This window comes from Ranitomeya imitator, chromosome 1 (genome assembly GCF_032444005.1).
Source record: "Ranitomeya imitator isolate aRanImi1 chromosome 1, aRanImi1.pri, whole genome shotgun sequence".
Taxonomy (NCBI): Eukaryota; Metazoa; Chordata; class Amphibia; order Anura; family Dendrobatidae; genus Ranitomeya; species Ranitomeya imitator.
Window position 1 is genome coordinate 860627908 of NC_091282.1, and position 21566 is coordinate 860649473.

Sequence of the window (21566 nt, forward strand, 5' to 3'; positions counted from 1 at the left end):
AACAAAATTTAGACAAGCTTGTGAAATACTGGGAGAATATGGTCTAGTCAGATGAGAACAAAATTGAACACTTTGGATGCCCTAATACACACCATGTTTGGAGGCCAAAAGGCACTGCATATCACCCCATAAACACCATACCAACAGTGTATCTTGGAGATGGAAACATCATGGTGTGGAGCTGTTTTTCAGCATATGGCACTGGCAAACTTCATATAATTGAAGGAAAGATGAATGGACAAATGTACTGAGACATTCTTGATAAAAATCTGCTGCCAACTGTCAGAATGATGATGATGAAATGAGGCTGGATATTTCAGCAAGACAATGATCCCAAACACACAGCCAAGGAAGCTCTCAATTGGTTTCAGAGAAAGAAAATAAAAATGCTAGAATGGACAAACTAATCAACTGACTGTCACGCCGTTGCTGCCGCCGCCACTCGCTGCGTCCTCTAATACTTACCTGTCCTCGGCGTCCCGGCGCAGCTCCTCCTCTGCAGCACCTTCCTTTCGGCATCCGCTCCCGCCCCCTGCTGCTCATCAAGTGTGTGCGCCAGGTTCAGTTCTGCGCATGCGCACTTCTAGCCTTCCTCCTGCGCTTCCTGCTCTGTCCTATCATCCTGGAGGACTCTCACCCGGAGGTAATGCGCAGCGCTGATATATATACCCGCCTCTTCCTCTCTCTCCTGGCCTATGGTCATTTGTAAATTCTATTGCCCTAGGCTGCCCATGGTCTCTGTGCATTTTCGTGCTCTCTGACTTTTGGTTTCTGTCTCCGTCTCTCCAGCGCCCTGCCTGTTCCTGTGTTCCTGCGTTGTTCCTGCCAGTCTCTAGTCTCTCCTGCACCCAGTCCGTTCCTGCGTTCCTGCCTTGTTCCTGCCAGCCTCTACGTCCACAGTACCCTGCCGAGTCCTGTGTCCCTGCGGTTTACCTGTCTGCTCCTGTGTCTCTGCGGTACTCCTGTCAGTCTCTGTGTCCTTGCATCTCTTGTACTTCCTGTTGGGTCCTTGCCACTTCCCTAGCCTCTGTCGCTCCTGTCAGCCTAGTGTTCCTTCTTTTCCGTCCTGGTCCCCCAGCTCCCATGGCGATAATCCCTCATGGGCCTTCTCCTAACTCTCTGTTGTGAATTCTGTGGCTGAATTCACTCCTGTGGTCACAAGTGGTACTGCAGCTTCTGAGCTTCCTCCCTCAGGTGTTCTGGTGAGCTCGTTGGCTGCTTTGTTATTTAACTCCGCCTGATTCTGTCTTCCTTGCTCCTTGTCAATGTTCCAGTGTTGGATCTGAGCTTCTGGATCTTTCCTGTGGCCTGCTGCTCTGCTTAGATAAGTGTTTTTTTGCTTTTGTTGCTACTTTTTCTGTCCAGCTTGTCTATTCGTTTTGCTGGAAGCTCTGAGACGCAAAGGGTGTACCGCCGTGCCGTTAGTTCGGCACGGTGGGTCTTTTTGCCCCCTTTGCGTGGTTTTTTGCTTTAGGGTTTTTTGTAGACTGCAAAGTTCTCTTTGCTATCCTCGCTCTATCTAGAATATCGGGCCTCACTTTGCTGAATCTATTTCATCCCTACGTTTGTCTTTTCTTCTTGCTAACAGTCATTATATGTGGGGGGCTGCCTTTTCCTTTGGGGTATTTCTCTGAGGCAAGTCAGGCTTGTTTTTCTACCTTCAGGCTAGTCAGCTCCTCAGGCTGTGCCGAGTTGCATAGGTAGTGTCAGGCGCAATCCACAGCTGCCTTTAGTTGTGCTTAGGATAGGTTCAGGTTTTGCGGTCTACAGAGATTCCACGTCTCAGAGCTCGTTCTATTGTTTTTGGGTTATTGTCAGATCACTGTATGTGCTCTGATTGCTGGCACACTGTGTCACTGGATTGCCTACATAACAGTACAAGGAGCCAGCCTAATGATTCTCAATAGAGGGAAACAAGAAGTTCTGACATCATTTTTTTTCTCAGCTCTGTGTTCAGTCTTTTTTTTTCCCCTAGACATTTGGGTGTTTGAGGACACAGGTGTGGACATGGATATTCAGGGTCTGTGCTCTTCAATGGATAATCTCGTTACAAATGTACAAAGGATTCAAGATACTATTGATCAGAAATCTATGTTAGAACCAAGAATTCCTATTCCTGATTTGTTTTTTGGTGATAGAACTAAGTTTCTTAATTTCAAAAATAATTGTAAGCTATTTCTGGCCTTGAAACCTCATTCTTCTGGTAATCCTATTCAACAGGTTTTGATCATTATTTCTTTTTTGCGTGGCGACCCTCAGGACTGGGCATTTTCTCTTGCGCCAGGAGACCCTGCATTGAGTAATGTCAATGCGTTTTTCCTGGCGCTCGGATTACTTTACGATGAACCTAATTCAGTGGATCAGGCTGAGAAAAATTTGCTGGCTTTGTGCCAGGGTCAGGATGATATAGAAGTATATTGTCAGAAATTTAGGAAGTGGTCAGTACTCACTCTGTGGAATGAATCTGCGCTGGCAGCTTTGTTCAGAAAGGGTCTCTCTGAGGCTCTTAAGGATGTCATGGTGGGTTTTCCTATGCCTGCTGGTTTGAATGAGTCTATGTCTTTGGCCATTCAGATCGGTCGACGCTTGCGCGAGCGTAAATCTGTGCACCATTTGGCGGTATTGTCTAAGATTAAACCTGAGCCTATGCAGTGCGATAGGACTATGACCAGAGTTGAATGGCAAGAACACAGACGTCTGAATGGTCTGTGTTTCTACTGTGGTGATTCCACTCATGCTATTTCTGATTGTCCTAAGCGCACTAAGCGGTTCGATAGGTCTGCCGTCATTGGTACTGTACAATCCAAATTCCTTCTGTCCATTACCTTGATATGCTCTTTGTCATCGTATTCTGTCATGGCGTTTGTGGATTCAGGCGCTTCCCTGAATCTGATGGATTTGGATTATGCTAAACGTTGTGGGTTTTTCTTGGAGCCTTTGCGGTGTCCTATTCCGTTGAGAGGAATTGATGCTACACCTTTGGCCAAGAATAAACCTCAGTACTGGACCCAGCTGACCATGTGCATGGCTCCTGCACATCAGGAAGTTATTCGCTTTCTGGTGCTACATAATCTGCATGATGTGGTCGTGTTGGGGTTGCCATGGCTGCAAACCCATAATCCAGTATTGGATTGGAACTCTATGTCGGTATCCAGCTGGGGTTGTCAGGGGGTACATGGTGATGTTCCATTTTTGTCTATTTCGTCATCCACTCCTTCTGAGGTCCCAGAGTTCTTGTCTGATTATCAGGATGTATTTGAAGAGCCCAAGTCCGATGCCCTACCTCCGCATAGGGATTGTGATTGTGCTATCAATTTGATTCCTGGTAGTAAATTCCCTAAAGGTCGATTATTTAATTTATCCGTGCCTGAACACGCCGCTATGCGCAGTTATGTGAAGGAATCCCTGGAGAAGGGACATATTCGCCCATCGTCATCACCACTGGGAGCAGGGTTCTTTTTTGTAGCCAAGAAGGATGGTTCGCTGAGACCGTGTATTGATTACCGCCTTCTTAATAAGATCACTGTTAAATTTCAGTATCCCTTGCCATTGTTATCTGACTTGTTTGCTCGGATTAAGGGGGCTAGTTGGTTCACTAAGATAGATCTTCGTGGTGCGTATAATCTGGTGAGAATCAGGCAAGGAGATGAATGGAAAACGGCATTTAATACGCCCGAGGGTCATTTTGAGTATCTAGTGATGCCGTTCGGACTTGCCAATGCTCCATCTGTGTTTCAGTCTTTTATGCATGACATCTTCCGTGAGTATCTGGACAAATTCCTGATTGTTTACTTGGATGACATTTTGATCTTCTCAGATGATTGGGACTCTCATGTGAAGCAGGTCAGAATGGTTTTCCAGGTCCTGCGTGCTAATTCTTTGTTTGTGAAGGGATCGAAGTGTCTCTTCGGTGTGCAGAAAGTTTCATTTTTGGGGTTCATCTTTTCCCCTTCTACTATCGAGATGGATCCGGTTAAGGTCCAAGCCATCCAGGATTGGACTCAGCCGACATCTCTGAAAAGTCTGCAAAAATTCCTGGGCTTTGCTAATTTTTATCGTCGCTTCATCTGTAATTTTTCTAGCATTGCCAAACCATTGACCGATTTGACCAAGAAGGGTGCTGATTTGGTTAATTGGTCTTCTGCTGCTGTGGAAGCTTTTCAGGAGTTGAAGCATCGTTTTTGTTCTGCCCCTGTGTTGTGTCAACCTGATGTTTCTCTTCCGTTCCAGGTCGAGGTTGATGCTTCTGAGATTGGAGCAGGGGCGGTTTTGTCACAGAGAGGTTCTGGTTGCTCAGTGTTGAAACCATGTGCTTTCTTTTCCAGGAAGTTTTCGGCTGCTGAGCGTAATTATGATGTGGGCAACCGAGAGTTGCTGGCCATGAAGTGGGCATTCGAGGAATGGCGTCATTGGCTTGAAGGAGCTAAGCATCACGTGGTGGTATTGACTGATCATAAGAACCTTACTTATCTCGAGTCTGCCAAGCGCTTGAATCCTAGACAAGCCCGTTGGTCGTTATTTTTTGCCCGCTTCGATTTTGTGATTTCGTACCTTCCGGGCTCTAAAAATGTGAAGGCGGATGCTCTGTCTAGGAGTTTTGTGCCCGACTCTCCGGGTTCATCTGAGCCGGCGAGTATCCTCAAGGAAGGAGTCATTGTGTCTGCCATCTCCCCTGATTTGCGACGAGTGTTGCAAAAATTTCAGGCGAATAGACCTGATCGTTGTCCGGCGGAGAAACTGTTCGTCCCTGATAGGTGGACTAGTAAAGTTATCTCTGAACTTCATTGTTCGGTGTTGGCTGCTCATCCTGGAATCTTTGGTACCAGAGAGTTAGTGGCTAGATCCTTCTGGTGGCCATCTCTGTCACGGGATGTACGTACTTTTGTGCAGTCCTGTGGGATTTGTGCTAGGGCTAAGCCCTGCTGTTCACGTGCCAGTGGGTTGCTTTTGCCCTTGCCGGTCCCAAAGAGGCCTTGGACACATATTTCGATGGATTTCATTTCTGACCTTCCCGTTTCTCAAAAGATGTCAGTCATTTGGGTGGTCTGTGATCGCTTTTCTAAAATGGTCCATCTGGTGCCCTTGGTTAAATTGCCTTCCTCCTCTGATTTGGTGCCTTTGTTCTTCCAGCATGTGGTTCGTTTGCATGGCATTCCTGAGAATATTGTTTCTGACAGAGGTTCCCAGTTTGTTTCAAGGTTTTGGCGAGCCTTTTGTGGTAGGATGGGCATTGACCTATCTTTTTCCTCGGCTTTCCATCCTCAGACTAATGGCCAGACCGAACGAACCAATCAGACCTTGGAAACATATCTGAGATGTTTTGTTTCTGCAGACCAGGATGATTGGGTGTCCTATTTGCCGTTGGCTGAGTTCGCCCTTAATAATCGGGCCAGCTCGGCTACCTTGGTCTCTCCATTTTTCTGCAATTCTGGGTTCCATCCTCGTTTCTCTTCAGGACAGGTTGAGTCTTCGGACTGTCCTGGTGTGGATTCTGTGGTGGACAGGTTGCAGCAGATCTGGACTCAGGTAGTGGACAATTTGACCTTGTCCCAGGAGAAGGCTCAGCTTTTCGCTAATCGCAGACGCCGTGTGGGTCCCCGACTTCGTGTTGGGGATCTGGTTTGGTTATCTTCTCGTCATATTCCTATGAAGGTTTCCTCTCCTAAATTTAAACCTCGTTTTATTGGTCCGTATAGGATTTCTGAGATTCTCAATCCTGTGTCTTTTCGTCTGACCCTCCCAGACTCCTTTTCCATACATAATGTATTCCATAGGTCGTTGTTGCGGAGATACGTGGCACCTATGGTTCCATCTGTTGAGCCTCCTGCCCCGGTTTTGGTGGAGGGGGAATTGGAGTATATTGTGGAGAAAATTTTGGATTCTCGTGTTTCTAGACGGAAACTCCAGTATCCGGTTAAATGGAAGGGTTATGCTCAGGAAGATAATTCCTGGGTTTTTGCCTCTGATGTCCATGCTCCAGATCTTGTTCGTGCCTTTCATGTGGCTCATCCTGGTCGGCCTGGGGGCTCTGGTGAGGGTTCGGTGACCCCTCCTCAAGGGGGGGGGTACTGTTGTGAATTCTGTGGCTGAATTCACTCCTGTGGTCACAAGTGGTACTGCAGCTTCTGAGCTTCCTCCCTCAGGTGTTCTGGTGAGCTCGTTGGCTGCTTTGTTATTTAACTCTGCCTGATTCTGTCTTCCTTGCTCCTTGTCAATGTTCCAGTGTTGGATCTAAGCTTCTGGATCTTTCCTGTGGCCTGCTGCTCTGCTTAGATAAGTGTTTTTTTGCTTTTGTTGCTACTTTTTCTGTCCAGCTTGTCTATTCGTTTTGCTGGAAGCTCTGAGACGCAAAGGGTGTACCGCCGTGCCGTTAGTTCGGCACGGTGGGTCTTTTTGCCCCCTTTGCGTGGTTTTTTGCTTTAGGGTTTTTTGTAGACTGCAAAGTTCTCTTTGCTATCCTCGCTCTATCTAGAATATCGGGCCTCACTTTGCTGAATCTATTTCATCCCTACGTTTGTCTTTTCTTCTTGCTAACAGTCATTATATGTGGGGGGCTGCCTTTTCCTTTGGGGTATTTCTCTGAGGCAAGTCAGGCTTGTTTTTCTACCTTCAGGCTAGTCAGCTCCTCAGGCTGTGCCGAGTTGCATAGGTAGTGTCAGGCGCAATCCACAGCTGCCTTTAGTTGTGCTTAGGATAGGTTCAGGTTTTGCGGTCTACAGAGATTCCACGTCTCAGAGCTCGTTCTATTGTTTTTGGGTTTTTGTCAGATCACTGTATGTGCTCTGATTGCTGGCACACTGTGTCACTGGATTGCCTACATAACAACTCTCCCTGTATAGGGGGTGGTCCATCTGGTTAGCTTGCAGTTGCTGCAGTCCAGAGGGTCCACTTTTTCACCCTAAGCGTCACAGTACCATAGGCCATGGACCCTGCTGGGGTTTCTGCTACTCAGAAAGAGTTGCTTTTTTTGCGGGAGAACCAAACCAGGATCATGTCTTTTCTTAAGAATATGGAGTCTCGCTTAGCGGCTTTACAGTCCGCTGACCCTGGTAACGCCTCTCAGTTGGCTGCTCTTCAGCAGGAGCTTAGCCAACAACGGGATACTCAGCCTCATATTTTGAATTTCATGGCCTCTGTGAATGCTTGGCTTCTGTCACTCCAGGGTGCCGCCTCTGTTCCTATCCAGGCATCTGCTCCGCAGCCCTCGCCCCGCCTTGCCAGGCCTCCTCGGTATAGTGGTGATCCAAAGTTATACCACGGTTTCCTAAATCAGTGCCAATTGCATTTCGAATTGTCGCCACTACTTTACCCCACTGATCGAGCTAAGGTAGCCTTTGTGGTGTCCCATTTGGAGGGTGAGGCTTTGGCGTGGGTTAATTCCCTCTGGGAGCGAGACGATCCTTTGGTCACCCAACTTAACTCTTTCTTAGATACCTTTCGCAAGGTATTTGATGAGCCTGGTCAGTTGGTCTCTACCACTGAGTCCTTCTTCAACCTTCACCAGGGTACTCTTTCCGTAGCCCAGTACGCCATTCGTTTCCGGACCTCGTCCTCAGATTTAGGCTGGAACAACAAGGCTTTGGTTGGCGCGTTTTGGCGTGGTTTGTCCTCTCGGATTAAGGACGAGCTAGCAGGACGGGATACTCCTACCACCTTGGATGAACTTATCTCCTTGGCGATACGCATAGACTTGCGCTTCCAGAAGCGCTCTCGTGAGGTTGTCAGAGAGAAGAGACCCCTTCATCTGTCTACTACCACACGAGGTGCATCTTTTTCTCAAGCCATGTCGGCTGCCTCCACATCTTTTCCAGAACCTATGCAGGTTGATCGTCTCAAGTCTGCCGAGCAACGCCGCAAGGAGAGACTCGCACAGGGTCTTTGCTTTTATTGCGGCAGTGCCTCTCATCTTCTGCATTCCTGTCCTATGAAGCCGGGAAACACCTCCACCTAGGTCAGGTAAGAGAGGCTTCCCTAGGTAGTTGTGATTCCTCTCCACCCCTGATTCTATCAGTTATTTTGCATTTGGGTTCTTGTAGCTTTTCTTTGGAGGCCTATATTGATTCGGGAGCGGCTGGAAATTTTATTAAACTAGAGGTTGTTAACAAACTTGGGATTCCTGTTAAGCCCTAGGAAACTCCTAGACAAATAGCTTCTGTTGATAGTCGGCCTTTGCGGGAGAACGTCAACCTGATCACGGAGGAGGTTGATTTTCAGATTGGAGCACTTCACCATGAGAAATTGGCTTTTTTGTCTTGCCTTCTCTGTCTCATCCATTTCTTTTGGTGCTTCCCTGGCTCAGAAATCACGAGCCCACTCTGGAATGGCGCACGGGGGACATTTTACCTTGGGAACAGTCGTGTCTGAATAGTTGCCTACTCTCCATCAAGCCCGCAAGTTCCTATCGGTCTGCTCCAGTCTCTGAGAACATTCCATTGGCCTATCGCTCCTTTTCGGACGTTTTCAACAAGAAGGAGGTGGAGGTTTTACCACCACATCGTCCGTATGACTGCCCCATAGATCTAGTCCCCGGCTCTACTCCTCCAAGAGGTCGTATTTACCCTCTATCCCCTACCGAGACGCAAGCCATGTCCGAATATATCCAAGAGAATCTAGCCAGAGGCTTCATCCGAAAGTCTACCTCTACTGCTGCAGCTGGTTTTTTCTTCGTTAAAAAGAAGGATGTTCTCTTCCTCCATGCATTGACTACCGGGGCCTCAATAGTATCACGATCAAAAACAAGTATCCTCTCCCTCTCATTCCTGAACTTTTTGATCGTCTGCGTGGAGCACAAATTTTCACCAATTTGGATCTCAGAGGAGCCTATAACTTGATTCGTATTTGTTCTTGTGACGAGTGGAAGACTGCGTTTAACACCAGAGACGGCCATTACGAATATTTGGTTATGCCCTTCGGCTTATGTAATGCACCCGCAGTCTTCCAGGAACTGGTGAATGATGTCTTTCGGGATCTACTTTGTTGTAGCATACTTGGATGATATTCTTGTGTTCTCACCAGATCTGTCTTCCCATAGGAAAGATGTCCGGCAAGTACTTCTACGTCTGAGGGAGAATCGACTATACGCGAAACTTGAAAAGTGTGTCTTTGAACAGTCATCTCTACCTTTCTTGGGTTTCATCATTTCTGATGCTGGTCTGCGTATGGATCCAGAAAAAGTTTCTGCTGTGCTCAATTGGCCGTGTCCACTCGGAGTTAAAGCTATTCAACATTTCCTGGGATTAGCAAATTACTATCAGCAATTCATTCCTCATTTTTCCTCTTTATCAGCTCCCATCTCTTCTATGATTCGTAAGGGTGCTAACCCTCATCAATGGTCTATTGAGGCTGAAGAGGCTTTCCGATCCCTCAAGCAAGCTTTTTCCTCCGCTCCAATACTTCAACGTCCTGTAGCCAACAAACCTTTTATCCTTGAGGTTGATGCTTCTGCTATCTCAAAGATCCTCTTCTGGTCATCTGGTGCCCTGTGGCTTTTTCTCCAAGATCTTCTCTTCCTCTGAGAAAAATTATTCCATCGGAGACAAGGAACTTTTGGCCATCAGATTAAATCCTTGGCAGGCCAGGTGGGCCTTGTTCTTCACCAGGTTCGACTTTGAGCTTCGTTTTCAGCCAGGTCATAAAAATTCCAGAGCCGACGCTCTATCTAGGTCGTTCCAGTCGGTGGACGTTGAGGAGGAGCCTACGCACATCATCAATCCAGCCAGAGTCATCACGGTAGCTCCAATCTCTCTCTCCCCTTTGCCTCCGGGAAAGACTTTCGTTTCTGAGGGAGACAGGAGACGCGTTCTACTTTGGGGTCATGCCTCCAAACTGGCTGGACATGCTGGTTTTAAAAAGACTTTTCATTTGATTTCTCGCCATTATTGGTGGTCAACTTTGTCTAAGGATGTCTGAAGTTTTGTGGCCTCTTGTCCTTCCTGTGCCAAGAATAAGATTCCTAGGCATCTACCTTCTGGGCTTCTACATGGATTCTGGGCTTCTACAATGGATTTCATCACTGATTTGCCTTGTTCTTCTGGTTGCACCGTTATTTTTGTGGTCATGGATCGCTTTTCTAAAATGGCTCATTTCATTGCTCTTCCTGGTCTACCTTCAGCTTCTGAATTGCCGAAGATTTTCATCCATCATATTTTTCGTACTCACGGTCTACCCCAACATATTGTTTCTGACCGAGGAGTCCAGTTCACCACCCGATTGTGGAGATCGCTCTGTAAGTCTATGAACATCTCGCTTGACTATTCTTCAGCTTATCATCCACAGTCCAACGGCCAAGTGGAGCGCACTAACCAGACTTTGGTGACCTATCTCCGGAATTTTTCTAATGCCCATCAGAATGATTGGTCTGATTAACTACCAAGGGCCGAATTTTCCTACAATAATCATCCCAGTGAAGCTTCCAACAAGTCTCCATTTTTCATCGTCTATGATCAACATTCTGGTCTTCCTCTACCGGTTCCTCCTGTCTCTACCGTACCAGTGGCTGATCTTCTGTCTAGTGAGTTCTCCAGGGTTTGGCAGGAGACCAAGTCCGCTCTTGAACTTGCTCAACTTAGGATGAAGAAACATGCGGATAAAAGGCGTCTGGATTCTCCTATATACCATCCGGGGGATAAGGTCTGGCTTTCATCAAAATTTATTCGCCTTAAATTCCCTTCGCATAAGTTGGGTCCCCGCTATATAGGTCCTTTTGAGGTGTTGACTCGCATTAATGATGTTTCTTATAAGCTTAAGTTACCCGTCTCTCTTCAAGTTCCCAATGCTTTTCATGTGTCTCTCCTTAAGCCTGTAGTTTTTAATCAGTTTCATGCTTCAACTCTTTCCTCTCCTTCACCTATTTCCGCAGATGATGTCTTTGAGGTAAAAGACATTCTTGCTATGAAAAAACTTAGGAGTAGAACTTTCTTTCTGGTTGACTGGAAGGGGTTTGGTCTTGAGGAGAGGTCCTCGGAGCCCTTGGAGAACATTCAGGCTCCCAGAATTCTCGCTAGGTTTTTGTCCAACCTTAAAAAGAGGGGCGTAAAGACGGGGGTACTGTCACGCTGCTGCTGCTGCCGCCACCGCTCGCCGCGTCCTCTCATACTTACCTGTCCTCGGCGTCCCGGCGCGGCTCCTCCTCTGCAGCGTCTTCCCTTCGGCGTACACTCCCACCCCATGCTGCTCATCGAGTGCGTGCGCACGCCAGGTTCAGTTCTGCGCGTGCGCACTTCTAGCCTTCCTCCTGTGCTTCCTGCTCTGTCCTATCATCCTGGAGGACTCTCACCCGGAGGTAATGCGCAGCGCTGATATATATACCCGCCTCTTCCTCTCTCCTGTGCCTATGGTCATTTGTGCATTCTATTGCCCTAGGCTGCCCATGGTTTCTGTCTCCGTCTCTCCAGCGCCCTGCCCGTTCCTGTGTTCCTGTGTTGTTCCTGCCAGTCTCTCTGTCTCTCCTGTACCCCGTCCGTTCCTGTGTTCCTGCCTTGTTCCTGCCAGTTTCTCCATCTCTCCTGTACCCCGTCCGTTCCTGCATTCCTGCCTTGTTCCTGCCAGCCTCTACGTCCGCAGTACCCTGCCAAGTCCTGTGTCCCTGCAGTTTACCTGTCTGCTCCTGTGTCTCTGCGGTACTCCTGTCAGTCTCTGTGTCCTTGCATCTCTTGTACTTCCTGTTGGGTCCTTGCCACTTCCCTAGCCTCTGTCGCTCCCGTCAGCCTAGTGTTCCTTCTTTTTTGTCCTGGTCCCCCAGCTCCCATGGCGATAGTCCCTCACAAGCCTGCCCCTAACTCTCCCTGTATAGGGGGTGGTCCATCTGGTTAGCTCGCCCGTAAGGGGTTCGTTGCCACGCTCCAGAGGGTCCACTTTTTCACCCTAAGCATCACACTGACTTGAATCCAATAGAACATTTATGGATGTAAATTTCAGACTTCATAGAAGGAGAAGGAATCACAACTGAGCAATGCATGCAACTAGTTTCTCCATACAGGAGGCATCTGTAAGCTGTCATCACCAACAAAAGCTTTTCTACAAAGTTATGACCCCTTTCTGCCATCAGATGTACTATCCCGTCCATGTGACCTGGGACTTAATTACCATAGACAGGATAGTACGTCATACGCGATTAGCCGCGTTCACATGGGGAGTGCGGCCGATCGCGGCTGGGTATCAGCTGATTATCACATCTGACATCCAGCACTATGTGCCAGGAGCAGTCACTGACCACTCCTGGCACATTAATCCCCGAAACACTGCAATCAAACATGATCGCAGTGTTCCGGTGGCATTGGCATAGGGAAGCATCACGCAGGGAGGGGGCTCCCAGCGTGCTTCTCTGAGACCCTCAGAACAACGTGATGTGATCACGTTTTTCCGAGGGTCTCCTTTGTTCTCCTCTCTGCAGGCCCTAGATCCAAGATGGCCACTGGGGTCCTCCCAGGTCCTGCAGGGAGGTGGCTTGCAAGCACCTGCTGAGAGCTGGCTCCGGCAAGCCTCCTGCACTACCTATCAGATCGCTGCTCTGACACAATGCTGTGCAAAATGTCAGATCAGCGATCTGACACTATATACAGTAGTTATGTCCCACCCTGGGATAATGTAAAAAAGTTTTTAAAAAATTACACTGTGTAAAAAAAAATTTTTTAAATTCCTAAATAAAGAAAAAAAATAAAATAAATATTGTTCCAATAAATACATTTCTTTATGTAAATAAATAAAACAATAAAAGTACACATATTTAGTATTGCCGCATCCGTAATGACCCGACCTATAAAACTGTCCCACTAGTTAACCCCTTCAGTGAAGATAAATAAAAAAACTAGGCAAAAAGCAATGCTTTATCATCATACCGCCGAACAAAAAGTGGAATAACACGCGATCAAAAAGACAGCTATAAATAAACATGGTACCGCTGAAAACGTCATCTTGTCCCACAAAAAACAAGCCGCAATACAGCGTCATCATCGGAAAAAAAAAGTTATAGCTAACAGAATAAAGCGATGCACAAATAATTATTTTTTATATAAAACGCGGTAGTTTTTATTGTATAAAAGCGCCAAAACATAAAAAAAAATAAATGAGGTATCACTGTAATCGTACTAACTGCAATAACTGCAATAACTGCTTTATCAATTTTACCAAACGCGGAACGGTATAAACGCCCCACCCACAAAAGAAATTCATGAATTGCTGGTTTTTGTTCATTCTGCCTAACAAAAATTAGAATAAAAAGCGATCAAAAAATGTCATGTGCCCGAAAATGGAAAGAATAAATACGTTAACTCGTCCTGCGAAAACAAGACCTCACATGACTGTGGGCCAAAATATGGAAAAATTATAGCTCTCAAAATGTGGTGACGCAAAACTATTTTTTTCAATAAAAAGCGTCTTTTAGTGAGTGATAGCAGCCAAACATAAAAACCCACTATAAATAGAAAATCAATCCCTCGTTTATCACCCCCTTAGTTAGGGAAAAATAATAAAATAAAAACTATATATTTATTTCCATTTTCCCATTAGGGTTAGGATTGGGGCTAAAGTTAGGGTTAGGGCTATAGATAGGGATAGGGTTGGGGCTAAAGTTAGGGTTACGGTTGGTGCTAAAGTTAGGGTTAGGGTTGGTGCTAAAGTTAGGGTTAGGGTTGGGGCTAAAGTTAGGGTTAGGGTTGGGGCTAAAGTTAGGGTTGGGGCTAGAGTTGGTGTTAAGGTTTGGATTATGTTTATGGTTGTGTTAGCTGTGTGTCAGGGTTAGGGGTGTGGTTAAAGTTATGGTTGTGATTAGGGTTAGGGGTGTGTTGGGGATAGAGCTGTGTTGGGGTTGGGATTACAGTTAGGGGTGTGTTCAGGTTAGAGGTGTGGTTAGGGTTATGGTTAGGGTTGGGATTAGGGTTAGGGGTGTGTTGGGGTTAGGTGTGTGTTGGGGTTAGGAGTGTGGTTAGGGCTGGGATTAGGGTTAGGGGGGTGTGGGGGTTAGAGTTGGAGTTAGAATTGGGGTTTTTCCACTGTTTGGGCACATCAGGGGCTATGCAAACGCAACGTGACACCGGCAGACCATTCCATCAAAGTCTGCATTCCAAAACACCACTTCTTCCCTTCTGAGCCCCGACATGCTCCCAAACAGTGGTTTACCCCCACATATGGGGTACCAGCATACTCAGGACAAATTGGACTACAACTTTTGTGGTCCAATTTCTCCTGTTACCAGTGGGAAAATAAAAATTTGGGGGTTAAAAATCATTTTTGTGAGAAAAAAATGAATTTTTGTATTCACGGCTCAGCGTTATAAACTTTAGTGAAACACTTGGGTGTTTAAAGTTCACACAACACATCTAGATACGTTCCTTGGGGGTCTAGTTTCCAATATGGGGTCTCTTGTGGGGGGTTTCTACTGTTTAGGTACCTCAGGGGCTCTGCAAATGCAACGTGATGCCTGCAGACCATTCCATCAAAGTCTGCATTCCAAAACGCCACTTCTTCCCTTCCGAGCCCCAATGTGCACCCAGACAGTGGTTTACCCCTACATTTGGAGTATCGGCGTACTCAGGAAAAATTGGACAACAACTTTTGGGGTCCAATTTCTCCTGTTACCCTTGGGGAAATACAAAACTGGGGTCTAAAAATTATTTTTGTGGAAAAAAAAGATTTTTTATTTTCACGGCTCTGCGTTATAAACTTTAGTGAAATACTTGGGGGTTCAAAGTTATCACAACACATCTAGATAAGTTCCATTGGGGGTCTAGTTTCCAATATGAGGTCCCTTGTGGGGGATTTCTACTGTTTAGGTACCTCAGGGGCTCTGCAAACGCAACGTGACGCCCGCGGACCATTCCATCAATGTCTGCATTCCAAAATGGCGCTTCTTCCCTTCCGAGCTTTGCCATGCACCCAAACGGTGGTTCCCCCCCACATATGGGGTATCAGCACACTCAAGACAAATTGCACAACAACTTTGGGGGTCTAATTTCTCTGGATAGCCTTGGGAAAATCAAAAATTGGGGGGGAATCATTTTTGTGGAAAAAATAATATTTTTTTAATTTCACGGCTCTATATTATAAACTTTAGTGAAACAATTGGGGGTTCAAACTGCACACTACACATCTAGATAAGTTCCTTAGTTGGGCTAGTTTCCAAAATGATGTAACTTGTTTGGGGTTTCAATGTTTAGGCACATCAGGGGCTCTCCAAACATGACATGGCGTCTGATCTCAATTCCCGCCAATTCTGCGCTGAAAAAGTCAGCTCCTTCGCTTCCGAGCTCTGCCATGCACCCAAACAGTGGTTTACTCCCACATATGGGGCATCAGTGTACTCAGGACAAATTGCACAACAACTATTGGGGGTCCTGTTTCTCCTGTTACCCTTGGGAAAATAAAAAATTGGGGGCGAAAAGATCATCTTTGTGAAAAAATATGATTTTTTATTTTTACAGCTCTACATTATAAACTTCTTTGAAGCACTTGGTGGGTAAAAGTGCTCACAACACATCTAGATAAGTTCCTTAGGGGGTCTACTTTCCAAACTTTCCAAAATGGTGTCATTTGTGGGGAGTTTCCACTGTTTAGGCACATCAGGGGCTCTCCAAACGTGACATGGCTTCCTATCTCAATTCCAGCCAATTTTGCATTGAAAAGTCAAATGGCGCTCCTTCCCTTCCCAGCTCTGCCATGAACCCAAACAGTGGTTTACCCCCACATATGGGGTATCCGCATACTCAGGACAAATTGAACGCCAAAAGTTGTACAATTTGTCCTATTACCCTTGGTAAAATAAAACAAATTGGATCTGAAGTAATATTTTTGTGAAAAAAAAGTTAAATGTTCATTTTTTAAACATTCTAAAAATTCCTGTGAAACACCTGAAGGGTTAATAAACTTCTTAAATGTGGTTTTGAGCACCTTGAGGGGTGCAGTTTTTAGAATGGTGTAAAAAAAAATGGTGTTGTAAAAATGAGAATTCGCTGGTCAACTTTTAACCCTTATAACTCCCTAACAAAAAAAAATGTTGGTTCCAAAATTGTGCTGATGTAAAGCATACATGTGGGAAATGTTATTTATTAAGTATTTTGTGTAACATATCTCTGTGATATAAGGGCATGAAAATTCAAAGTTGGAAAATTGCAAAATTTTCAACATTTTTCACATAATTTCCTTTTTTTTCACAAATAAATGCAAGTAATATCAAAGAAATTTTACCACTATCATGAAGTACAATATGTCATGAGAAAACACTGTCAGAATCACCAATATCCATTGAAGCGTTCCAGAGTTATAACCTCATAAAGGGACAGTGGTCAGAATTGTAAAAATTGGCCCGGTCAATAACGTGCAAACCACCCTTGGGGGTAAAGGGCTTAAATACCCTTGTTCAATAGTTTTTCTCTGTGTCATTTTTCATTATTAAACGTAGCTTAATTTCAAGTAAAAAATGTCAATATTTTTAATGAAATATTAGAATAATTCATTGCAACATACCTCAGCTTTGTCCACTTTTTGGGCCTCACATACATTCTTAGTGCAATCAGTATTATTTGCCCAAATTGAGCAATAGTTTCTCCTTTTTTCTTTAAAATTGGAAATTTCCCTTTCCAAAGCATTAATCCTATAAATATGACAAAATCATTAATAAGCATGCCCATCAGAAAATGTAATTTATTGTTACCAGGGAGATGTAACAATAATCCTTTGGTTTAATTTAATTTATTTAATTCAGTGTAAGTTGCAAGAAATGTGAAATATCTAATAGTGGTAACCAAGCTTGGGCATTGACTAATGCCAAAATATTGACTAAAACTTCATTATATAAATCTTTTTTCCATGTTTTTTTTTTATCCCGGGTGCAGAACGGGCCCTTCAGTAGTGGCTGGGTAATCTGGGGTGTCTGTCCTGTGGGTGTACATATGATATTGGCAATGTCTCAGATGTAATAGTAGTACAGACGTTGGTAATAGGCTGTTATATGGACCAAGGTGCATCTCAAATAATGGTGTGAATGGCAACCTATGCAAGCCAGTGTGCATTTTGAATAATGGGCAGCCACCTCACAGATATTTGGTTGGTTAGTAAGTTGTTGTTTTATTAGTACTGCACCTGTGATGGATAAGTATTCAACTCTATTTCTCAGCATTGAGGATACCAAGAGAATGGCAATGTTGAAGTCCATAGATGCTGTTGCTGGCCAAGGAAACATAGTGCAGCAGATGAAAGACATATCATGCTTCTCTTCTATATTGGAAGATGTCCAGCAGTGCCATTAACTCAGAGCTGGGAGCAATCAGTGGCACTCAGCTGTACACATCTAGTGTGCCAGCAGTGGTTTTCATTGTATTGCAACCAAAAAACATACATATGACACAGAAAAAAGGCCAAGTGACAAGTGCCAATTTATGCATGAAAACATAGGAACTGGGGTGCAGAAAAATGGCAGCAGGTATTCTGGACTGATGAGTCAAGATGTTCTAAGGGGCAGGAAACAGTACAATAATGAGTGTCTGCAGGCAACAATGAAATATGGTGGGGGTGCCTTACAAATTTTCAGACATTTCAGCAAATGGAATTGAGTACTTGGTAATGATTAATGGTGTCCACACTACTGAGAAACATAGGCAGATACTTATCCATCATGCAATACTATCAGGGATGATATCTGGCCTCAGAGTAAAGAAGAAGAACAATGAGTAATGGAAGTGATTATATGGTTCCCATAGAGCCCTGATCTCAACATCATCGAGTCTGTCTGGGATTACATATGGGGACAAAGATTTTGCAAGCCTACATCCACAGAAGATCTATAAGTAAACCAAAATCCACTAGGTACAAAGTAGTCATAGAATTGTGGGCAACACCAGGGCCGGATTGGCCATCTGGCAATTCTGGCAAATACCAGAAGGGCCTTTCTGGTTGTGGGCTGCCTTGCCTGCTATGTTGTTAACAGAATTGGTGTTCTCAAGATACCCATACTGTTAAGAGTTGTGACGGAGCACAAGTCGCTGACTCTGTCACTTACCCCACCAGGCCACGAGTATCATTAGAAATATTGGTCTTGTAGAAAATCTTCCTTTCCTCCATCCAGGGTAATATTATTAATATGCCCCATCTGGTTCAAGGGGAGAGTGACAACATGGGCCTGTGTGATTTCAAATGCCAGGGCTGAATTTCATCCCCAGTCCGTACCTGGGCAACACATAATTTGCTTCAACTGGCCTAAGAAGCAACTCTATAATAGACTAGTTAGGAGAGCACCCCCAGGGTTCCTGACATGTATTTTGCATGTTCGCATATTATTATTATTATTTATTATTATAGCGCCAGTTATTCCATGGCGCTTTACATGTGAAGAGGGGTATACATAATAAAAACAAGTACATATTACGCTTCATCGTCAGGGACTCTGGGGTTGACCTCCTAACTGACTTCTCTTCTGGTGCCTTTATAATGATAAGCTACTTTTGACAACTATATCTATGTAACATTTACGTGCAGATATTTGCTATACTTTTAGGACTATGTAGTCATGACTGTTAACTATTTCATAGTGTACCAGAATGACTCATTGCATGCATATAATTTTCACCCACAAAGGTTTATTTACTTCATAATAAGGGCTATGAGGTCTTGATTGCTATTTTTTTGTTGGTCTGGGTTACTAAATCTTTTGGTGTGACATTTTGGTGCCAGACACTTTGTCAGTCTTTTGCTATGATCATTTTATACTCTGTTCGTTTCTATTTCTCTATTTTCAATGTTGTATATTAACAAAATGTTTTGTACTTTTCAATCAGTTAAATTTTCTCTTTTTCTAACCATCCACAGAAGATCTGTAGTTAGTTCTCCAAGATGTTTGGAACAACCTCCCTGCCATGTTCATTAAAAATTTGTGTCCAAGTGTGACTAGGAAAATTAATACTTAATTGCTGTTCTGAGGGCAAAGGGTGGTCACTAGTGATGAGCGAGTGTGCTCGTTACTCGAGTTTTCTGAGCATGCTCGGGTGTTCTCCGAGTATATTGGGCACTCTCGTAGATTATGTTTGTGTCCCCGCAGCTGCATGATTTGCAGCTTCTAGACAGCCTGAATATATGTGGGGATTCCTTAACAACCAGGCAATCCCTGCATGTGTTCAGGTTGTATAACAGCTGCAAAACATGCAGCTTCGGGGACACAAACATAATCTACGAGCACGCCCAATATACTCGGAGAATACCTGAGCATGCTCAGAAATCTCAATTAATGAGCACACTCGCTCATCACTAGTGGTCACATCAAATATTGATTTGATTTATATTTCCTTTTTACTCATTTGTTTTGTATTAAAATATAATAATAAGAAACACTTCTATTTTTTAAAACATTCTTATTTTGCTCCATTTTTTTCCTCACCTGCCTAAAACCCTGACAATACTCTAAAAGACAGAGAAAAAGGGAAGGTTGTAGAGAATGCAAGATGTTGTAGTAAACCTAAGAATGGTTATTATCATTTATAGGTGTCACCTACTTCATGGGTAAAATAAGCACTTAAATAAAAGAGGTCCAAATGTGGTTATACAGTTTGATATATATATATATATATGTATATATATATATATATATATATATATATATATATATGTATATATACATATATATATAGAAAAAGAAAACAAAAAGCAGCACCAAAAGAAAACAAAGGGTGCAAAAAAATCCTTCCAGGTATATACCAAACCTCATACTATTGTCCAAAAAAGTGAAGGCAGCACTCCAATAGAAAAAATAAAAGTGATTTATTGGGCAATGTGCGACGTTTCAGTCCAGGATATATATACTGTGAATAGAGTAGTCTATGAATGATGGATATGTCTTCTTGTCTATTACTGTGGTCCACTTGATGGGTCAATTTAAATAGTCTGTGCCTACAGGCCTTTGAGAGGTCAATCCTGTACTGACTACAAGTATTATATTCAATTACATACCTGCTGTAATCTCTGACTTCAGCTGGGTATCTAGAAGACTGTTGCACATTCTTTTCACTAACAAACAGATTAAGAAAATCTGGATACAAATTCCCATTTTTCAAGTTAGATAATCGTGACTCTAAAAGCTGTAAAAAGATAACAATAATATGAATTTCTATTTTGTATCCCTTTACATTCTTTGAAATACCGTAAATAATATAATTAATAATGAACTGTGGTTCATTTATATTTAATGAATGTCTTGTAAGCATAAAACAGTAATAGGGTTAAAACAGTGGTGGAAACATAAGGAAAAGGGCCCCTGTGCAAGAACAGTATATGGGCATCCCTTTGTTTCTGTGATAGAACCGGATTGCTGATTTGAAGGTGGAAGTCGGCACACTTATGTGCGCCCTAATTGAATGGTCCACCTTCATGCCCTTTTGCATAATATTATAAAACTATTATTTTATGAGAAATAAAGCAGTTCCCACGAACTGTAGTAACAGTATATCACACTGATGGCACAGCAGCTGTACTCAATCCATCACTTACGGGTGCTGGCAGGAATATAGAGCCTAGATTAGTGTTAAGGTGATTGTCCACTACTCCGGCAACCCTATCTCAATCAGCCTGATTGCCTGCAGTAAAATTACAAGACTAATACTCACCTACCAGCATCAGCACTCACTCTCCCTGGTATCATGTAACATTGTTATGTCATGTTTTCCCTGCACCCAATCAACTCTGACTTCACCCTCCCCGCTTTCAGACAAATCAGACATCAGGAGATGAAGAAGACAGCGCCTCACACGTTGGTGAAATAAATCACGCTTTATTCTGCCTTCTGTGGCGACGTTTGATAAAGTGCTTGATAAAGACCTTTGGGATCGAAACGTCGCCACAGAAGGATATTGGACTTTATGCTAAGAGAGACTCCTTGGCTGAGACATGCGCATCATGTATGGGTAATGCTGACCCTGTTTTCCCCATGAGGTGCGGTGTTCTATTATCTAAGTAACATATCAAGAGGAAGTGAGTCGCCATTCACAGCTCTGACTTCATCATGAAGATTGATTTGTTTGAAGGCAGAGAGAGTGAAGTCAGAGCTGACTGTTATATGATCCTTGCGCCCAATGTTACACAATCCCTGGAAGAGCAAATGCTGTCACTGCTGTAATGGCACTGGCGCTGAAGTGTTATTATTTTATTGGGGGAAAACTATCAAGATTTGACAGTCTTCGGTAAGGAAGGGCGGCCTCAAGATATCCCGGAACTTGGGCCCTAACTATTCCTGTGCCAGAGGTACTCTTGAAGGTAGGGAAGTCCAAGTCTCCTACCTTACTAAGCTCCCGTTATACCCTATGTGGAGACACGGGGGGGGGGTCAGCGGGCACCCCAGTCCGGTAGCTGAAACCGCATGAACCAGGAATCGTCCTGCTGAATGTCCACTCACCCTTTAACGTGGGCATAATGCTACCCAGACAACACAGGGTGAAGGTAAAACAGTGTGGCAATGCTTTATTGAACCACAAAATAGGCAGATAACATGTAGAACAGTCCCAGCAAAATTCCCCAAGATGGTGCATATTACAGAGTCTCACCCTTCCGCTGACTCACCGGAATAATGGCAGATGTTACTTCAGATTTTCTAG

General features: G+C 44.3%; 1 protein-coding gene across 1 annotated transcript in view; it reads right to left on the bottom strand.

Annotated features, from left to right (window-relative positions):
• Window positions 1-21566, bottom strand: part of LOC138651724 (myosin heavy chain, clone 203-like) — a 240910-nt gene that overhangs the window by 158491 nt on the left and 60853 nt on the right. Inside the window, exons 4-5 of the mRNA XM_069742150.1 lie at window positions 19930-20057; window positions 16459-16585 (exon numbers count right to left, since the gene is read on the bottom strand). Of these exons, the coding sequence (XP_069598251.1) occupies window positions 16459-16585; window positions 19930-20057 (255 nt within the window). The remainder of the gene's footprint in view (window positions 1-16458; window positions 16586-19929; window positions 20058-21566) is intronic.